General features: G+C 43.1%; 1 protein-coding gene across 1 annotated transcript; it reads right to left on the bottom strand.

The window, feature by feature from the left end:
• Positions 1-65: 65 nt before the first annotated feature.
• On the bottom strand, positions 66-2,217 carry LOC123135064 (uncharacterized). Its single transcript, XM_044554186.1, has 3 exons — positions 2,013-2,217; positions 606-676; positions 66-515 (listed from the first exon to the last, which is right to left on the bottom strand). The coding sequence occupies exons 1-3, from the start codon at positions 2,133-2,135 to the stop codon at positions 398-400; spliced, it is 312 nt and encodes a 103-aa protein (XP_044410121.1). The 5' UTR covers positions 2,136-2,217; the 3' UTR covers positions 66-397.
• Positions 2,218-7,498: the final 5,281 nt, after the last annotated feature.

Below are 7,498 nucleotides of genomic sequence, written 5' to 3'. Positions count from 1 at the left end.
TAAGCCATATGATTTCGCTAATAGCTTAGCTCTGCACAGAGCAATGTTGGGGCTGCACATAGCAGTCCAGTGTACATAAATCAGGGCCAACAAAGCGCACCTGGAGAAACCCAACACCACTCAGAAACAGTAGCTCCATAGGGACAGACATAAGTTAACGGCAAACAAGTGCAAGAAACCATTACAGCAAACAACTACGCTTGCACAAATCTACATAAAGCCATAATCACGAGGTTATCCGCGACGCAATGCGGGTCAAGACACAGACGCAACAAGCCATTATTCCCATATGGTTATCTGCTCTTGCAAGTCAGGCAGTTAACACAAAGAGAGTGCTGAACTACGAGTTCACATGCATCAGCAGTAATAAACGAAGCAGTGTATGGCTGCTACCCCCTCACATTCTCCGAATGGCAATCCCTTTTAAGACCAAAGGGCCAACGATAAAAGGCATACCCAGCACGTATACCACATTAAGCAGCTTAGCTAGCCTTTCAGTCCACACAACCTCACGGCTGCCAAAAAGAACAAGGAATTGAGGCATTACATATCATATTCAACCTTTTGAGCAGTAATATCAAAATGAAAGTTGTTGAAGCTTATACCTGTAGTTTTTTAACTCTCTTGTCACACTGTCATAACGTTCTCGCTGAAGCAGGTACCAGTCTCTAGCGCTCTACAATTTTAACAACAAAGTAAGAGAAAGCTGAGAAGGCAATATCCGGTGCAAGAGTTAGCCTTGTTATCCTTACATGTCCTGTAAGGATACAGGGGAACAAAAATATCATTAGGCAAGAGTATTTGCAGCACCATAAGCTCTTGAAATCATTACACATGATAAATACACATATTTGCCAAGCATTAATGACTGCTGGTACCCTAATTTCAGAGCTTACAAAACTTACACGTATAATTTGCCATCATCCCAAAATCAAGTGGTCAATCCTCTGATTAACGCTTTTAAGTCAGAACAAATACCTATGTGTCTCTTGTGCAAATCCATGAATAACTAAAATATATGAGAAAGTCATGCTGGTAGTTGACAAATTCTGAGCACCAGCCTCATGCAAGGTAAAAACGATCAACGTTTTCATGACAATACAAATGGTTTTCATGTTAAAATGTGTTGTAAAATCCCGTCAATCTCGTGCAGAGGGAAAAGGGGGAAATTTTCATGACAATACAAATTGTTGTCAAGTTAGAATTATCTATAACAGCCACATCTCTTTAAAAATACTGCTAACAAGGATAGTCACTAAACAACTTGCATGTGCATCTATGCATAATTTGTAACAGTGAAAGCATGGCGACCATGAAAACCATGCGTTTGTAAAGGGCAAGACCACCAATTCAGATGAACAAGTGCATAGAAGGTAAGAAGCATGTAGCAAATATCAACTGCAATGGGAGATTACTGACAAGCCTCCTACAGTTGACAGCATCCCTTTCTTCTTGCAAATAGGCTCATGGACGGGGGAGCTAAAGCACAGACATAATCCCTCCAGCCGGGTTTATACGTACTATTAATCTTGTCTCAAGTTGACCAAGTTTATACAAAAAAATCAATACACACATTACCCAATAAATATATTATGAACAAATATGCAATTGATGATAAACCTAGTTGAATGGTTTGGTAGTGCAAAATCATATTCAAAATCATAGATTCACCCCTTAAAAAGGATTAATTTGCATTCAAAATTCATTAGCTAGCATTCATTAGCTAGCAATGCAGGTATGCGGCCTTTGCACCAAGGGCGTGCCTTTGGAAACTATGTAACGCCAATACAGTTTATAAATTGCTCAACGAAACAAGTAGCAACGCAGCAGCAAGAGTTGGTCACGGCGAAGGGTCTAGATCCGGAGCCGAGGAAATCAAAGAAATTATTGGTCTATTTCGTCGATTTGCAGGCATACATGATCATCACACGCAGAGGGAAGCTCTAGCACTGCCTACTCCAGCCAGTGGTTTTCCTGAGCGAGCGCGGTGTGCAGGGGGAGAAGGGGCATACCTTACTGGAGGAGGAGGAGAAAGGGAGGGCCCGACTGCCGGACGCCGGCGAAACGCGAGGGGCCGACGGGAGCCGGGCGGCGGCGGCGACCCGCATCCTCGCGGCCAGGCTGCGTAGCGCCATGGTGAACCGGGGTGGGCGAGGATCGAGGCTAGGGTTTGGGGCTCATCTTCTCTTCTCTTCTCGCTGGAGATGGAGGCTTCCCTCTTTCCCTTGCGGCTCTCATCCTCTAGTCATGCTGTCTCCTCCACAAAACGGGCCCCCTCGTGGGCCGGGCCGGGCCATGCCGGGCCGGGCTGAATCACACACGCCACGTGGAGCCGAAAATCCGTGGACCAGCTGAACTCGCGAGCGTCAAAAGACTCTGACCCAAGAAAATGAAATGTTTTGCTAAAAATGTTAAATAAAAAAAATGAAATGAGAGATTATTATTGCAACTAGTGCGGTTCAATTTCGCACTGTAACCAGGAAGCAAATGAGGTTGCTCATAGTTTAGCGAAATTTGCTGATGATAGCAATAGTTCTTGTAATTGGGCTGATGAACCCACGGACTTCCTGGATAATGTTCTTGCAAACGATGTAACCTTTTTACCAAATCGATAAAACAAGCCATGATGACATTCCTGAAAAAAAGTGTTACATCTCCTATCTGCTTGCCATGGTGATCACGCATGATCGCACCACCGCCACCCCAACATAAGCGCTTGTCGGGAGAACCATTTGCATTTGCCTTCACCTATCCCGCCTCTGCCTTTTCCCATTGCTCGCCACTAGTTCCTCTACGTGTCCTTGACCCCCACGTTCTCATGAGTAGCTTGCCGCTCCTCGATGACCCTACAGAGTGCAACTCGGGTGTAGTGCTTCCTTTGCTCGGACAGTGACAATTTAACTGTGGAATTGTATATATTAAAAATGAACATTGTCACTATGAATATATGTTGTTTTATCATTCTCAATAGTAACCTCCGTCATCTTAGTGGACATGCCATAGCCACGACCAATTGAGGACGAGGCTAGGGTTTGCGATCAGCTTTTCTTTTGTTCTCTCTTTCAATGGAGCCTTCATCTTCTTGTTGCAGATACCCTCGTCTTATACGTCTTCCTAATCATGTTGTCTGCTCCACAAAACACAAGCCCTCGTTGGTTGTACTGGGCCGAGCTGGATAACCCATACCGCATGAAGGCTAAATCTGTGACACTATCTCTATCCCAAAAATGTTACCAAAAGCACAAGGGAACCTACCATCATTGTGCCACCATAAATCATGCTGACAATGGATAACATCATTAAAAACAAAAAATGGAGTGTATGCATGGCTACATGTTTTTAGAATTGCTCTAGAACTTCACTTGTATATTTTAGAGCATGGTCAAAGTAAAAAACACTTTAAACTCTTCGTAGCTCACTTATATATTTTGGAGAGTTGGAATTGCAATTGGTTTGTGAATTGATTTGCATATGGCATGGCACTAAAATGTCTGTACTTAAATGATAATAAGTATGTATAAGTGGCATGATAAAAAAATCATGAACTCTAGAAGTTTAAATGAGAACTGGATTTTTTGCAATTGTTTCGAGATAATTTGATAACAATAGATTGGCATTGTGATAGATGAACCTAACTGGAAGTGGTTAGTGTGCTAAAATTGACTGAACCTAGGCCATTCTTTCACCTAATAAACTAAAAGCTACTAACTTAGGTAGAAACATGAGTAAATCAAAGTGTTGATGTGGTGTTGTAAGTAAACTGATGACTTTGGTTCAAGTCCAGATGCAAAATGGTTAACTCATACCAAAGTACCCCCTCTGAGTACTTGGTTGTATGGTTCTATGTTAATGTCACACAACACTTGTGTAGTACATTGAGTTTGTTCAAAATTTTATGCACGTCAATTTCATCTTTCATATGGTAGCCCCTTCGGTATTGAGCATTCACTACTCTCACCTTGAGACATGGTGCATACTTCTTTTATACATCCAAATCATGTAGTAGGACTGCTTCATCTCTGTTAGGAAGTTGGTGCCCCCCCCCCCCCCCCGAGTGTAGAGGTTTGCAGAAAGCAACATTTTTCTCTCAATTGGATGACCTACAGATTTCTCAAACCTGTAAGAGTGTGGACTATATCCGATTATCGTCACTTACACGCAATTGTGAAAGTTGTCTTGGTCCCCAATGAAACCAGTGAGGTTGTCGGTCTCATAAACCTTGCCAATTACATCAAGGAGATGTAATTGATAATTGCAAGTAATTAAATAAACATTTCATATTGTAAATAATAATGATTGATCGAGGTTGAAAGTAATGAATATGAATGGACTAGGATCCATAACTTCACTAGTGGCATCTCTCCATAAAGCATAGAATAGGTGTGGTGAACAAATTACTGTTGCGTATCGATTGAAGTGGATTTTTTACGTGTATGACTATATGTGGCATAATTTGCATATAGGCATTACACCCTTATATCTGTAGACTATTATCCATATACATCTCTAGGTAATACTCCACCCCAAAACTGCTCATGTTGTTTGTAGGACTCTCCGACCTCATAGGCATCAATATATGTAGCATACATCCTAACTCATTCATCATCATCTTCGGGTACACCTCTTGTTCAGGTGTGAGTTTTTCTTCATCCAAATCCTTTAGCATGGTTGCATCAGAATCCTCCTTTCCTCTTCATCATGTGCGTCATAATGTAAAATATCGTCCTCGATCAAGAAATTTTTAGGTATGGGAGTGGGTAGCAAATGCCCAATTCTAGGGATACGAATAAGGATCCTACCATTCATAGTGACAGTCATACTAGCAAAGAGAAACAAAACGGTTACCGCCTAATGGATATAGCACGTCGAAGTCGAGACCAAGTGTGTTGGCCAAGATGGTGATGGCTCCTCCACAAGTGATGTCTTCGCGTGTTTGGTTGGCATTGCGGCTGAGATGCAATAGAACAATGGTGCCTAAATTTGTCCTCGTTTTGGAGCTGGTTATGTAGCTTTTTCAGATATAAGCATACTTTCTTCACTCTGTTTTCAAGCTTCTCGTACCTGCAACGTGTTAGCAATAACATAATAGAAATAATTGTTGGAAATGTGCCCTAGAGGCAATAATATTGTATTATTATACTTCCATTATTCATAATTAAGAGTTTATATTTCATGGTATAACTGGTATGATCCTGGAATATGCGATTTAGTGGAAAACTCATAATCACGTGTGAAATGATAAACGATAAACAATAGGTTCCCGGTCTTGCCTCTAAGACTGGCTCAAGTGTTGTTGGTGATCACGTTTCCGGATCTTAGGACATCGTTAAGTGTAAAGATAATCCTAAAATAACATTGAGGATATATATGATGCTAGAAGAATGATCATATTGAATCGTCCCAATACTTGTCTATTATACTATGTGATTATATGGTCTGAAATCATCTGTTATAACACAAAGTGCTAGCATGTGTTTTACTTCCTCAGACCATGAGAGTGTCTCGGGTCACTTCCTACCAGACGGTGGGCTTTCGGGTTACGCAAACGTCATCTATAACAAGGTTATCATAACAAAAACTTTCAGGCACACCGGAAAGTTTGACAAGTGACCGGACAGCTTGAGAGTGGGATTTGCTCCTCCGACGATGGATAGATATTCTTAGGGCCCTCTCGGCGTGACAGAATCCACCATCATCTAGCCAGACACAGGTGACTATGTCACGGGGATGCCGAAACACGTCAACGAGAAATAAGAACAAAACCGGTAACTGGAGCAATAGTATAGTGAGCATGGTGATGTCTCAGGAGGATACCGATGCACACCGGGTTTTGTAAAGTATCGCGGAGCAAAGGGAACATCACATGATAACCAAAGGTACACTCGAATATCATTCATGTAATCATAGGGACCAATATGGATGTCCACGGTTCTGCTATCGGTCATTGAACAAAAGGGGTTTCGTTCATGTCTATGGTTTACCGAACCTACGGGGCCATGATATGTCTCCAACGTATCTATAAGTTTTGATTTTTCCATGCTATTATATTATCTATGTTGGATGTTTTACATGCATTTATATGCTATTTATATGATTTTTGGGACTAACCTATTAACCCAGAGCCCAGTGCCAGTTTATGTTTTTCCTTGTTTTTGAGTTTCGCAGGAAAGGAATATCAAACGGAGTCCAATTGACCTAAAACTTTCCGACAATTGTTTTTGGACCAAAAGAAGCCCACGGAGTACCAGATATGCACCAGAGGAGTCCCGAGGCCACCACAAGGGTGGGGGCTCCCCCCTAGGGCGCGCCCCCGACCTTGTGGGTGTTGGAAATATGCCCTAGAGGCAATAATAAAAGCATTATTATTATATTTTCTTGTTCAAGATAATTGTCTTTTATTCATGCTATAATTGTATTATCCGGAAATCGTAATACATTTGTGAATACATAGACTACAATACGTACCTAGTAAGCCTCTAGTTGACTAGCTCGTTGGTCAACAGATAGTCATGGTTTCCTGACTATGGACATCAGATGTCATTGACAACGGGATCACGTCATTAGGAGAATGACGTGATGGACAAGACCCAATCCTAAGAATAGCACAAGATCGTGTAGTTCGTTTTGCTAGAGCTTTTCCAATGTCAAGTATCTCTTCCTTAGACCATGAGATCGTGTAACTCCCGGATACCGTAGGAGTGCTTTGGGTGTACCAAACGTCACAACGTAACTGGGTGACTATAAAGGTGCACTACAGGTATCTCCGAAAGTGTCTGTTGGGTTGACACGGATCGAGACAGGGATTTGTCACTCTGTATGATGGAGAGGTATCACTGGGCCCACTCGGTAGTGCATCATCATAATGAGCTCAAAGTGACCAAGTGTCTGGTCACGGGATCATGCATTACGGTATGAGTAAAGTGACTTGCCGGTAACGAGACTGAATCAGGTATTGGGATACCGACGATCGAGTCTCGGGCAAGTAACATACCGTCTGACAAAGGGAATAGTATACGGGGTTGCTTGAATCCTTGACATCGTGGTTCATCCGATGACAACATCGAGGAGCATGTGGGAGCCAACATGGGTATCCAGATCCCGCTGTTGGTTATTGACCTGAGAGCGTCTCGGTCATGTCTGCATGTCTCCCGAACCCGTAGGGTCTACACACTTAAGGTTCGGTGACGCTAGGGTTATTAGGAAGACTTATATCTGATTACCGAATGTTGTTCGGAGTCCCGGATGAGATCCCGGACGTCACGGGGAGTTCCAGAATAGTCCGGAGGTAAAGATTTATACATGGGAAGTTGTCAAACGGACACCGGAAAGTTTCGGGGGCGTACCGGTATTGTACCGGGGCCACCGGAAGGGTTCCGGAGGTCCACCGGGGGGGGCCACCCCTCCCGGGGGGCCACTTGGGCTGCGTGGGGGAAGGAGCCAGCCCCTGGTGGGCTGGGCGCGCCCCCCACCTTGGGCCCATGTGCCTAGGGTTTGGGGG

The sequence above is a fragment of the Triticum aestivum genome, chromosome 6B, assembly GCF_018294505.1.
Source record: "Triticum aestivum cultivar Chinese Spring chromosome 6B, IWGSC CS RefSeq v2.1, whole genome shotgun sequence".
Classification (NCBI taxonomy): Eukaryota; Viridiplantae; Streptophyta; class Magnoliopsida; order Poales; family Poaceae; genus Triticum; species Triticum aestivum.
The sequence above is the reverse complement of the archived record's forward strand: the minus strand, read 5'-3'. Positions and strand labels throughout refer to the sequence as shown.

Bases quoted from the DNA above. Each gene is read 5' to 3' on its own strand.
- LOC123135064 (XM_044554186.1), bottom strand. From the start codon at position 2,135: ATGGCGCTACGCAGCCTGGCCGCGAGGATGCGGGTCGCCGCCGCCGCC. The intron at 677-2,012 runs GTATGCCCCTTC...TTAAAATTGTAG, and splicing joins TCTCCTCCTCCTCCAGTAAG to AGCGCTAGAGACTGGTACCT. The intron at 516-605 runs GTATAAGCTTCA...TCTTTTTGGCAG, and splicing joins AGAGAGTTAAAAAACTACAG to CCGTGAGGTTGTGTGGACTG.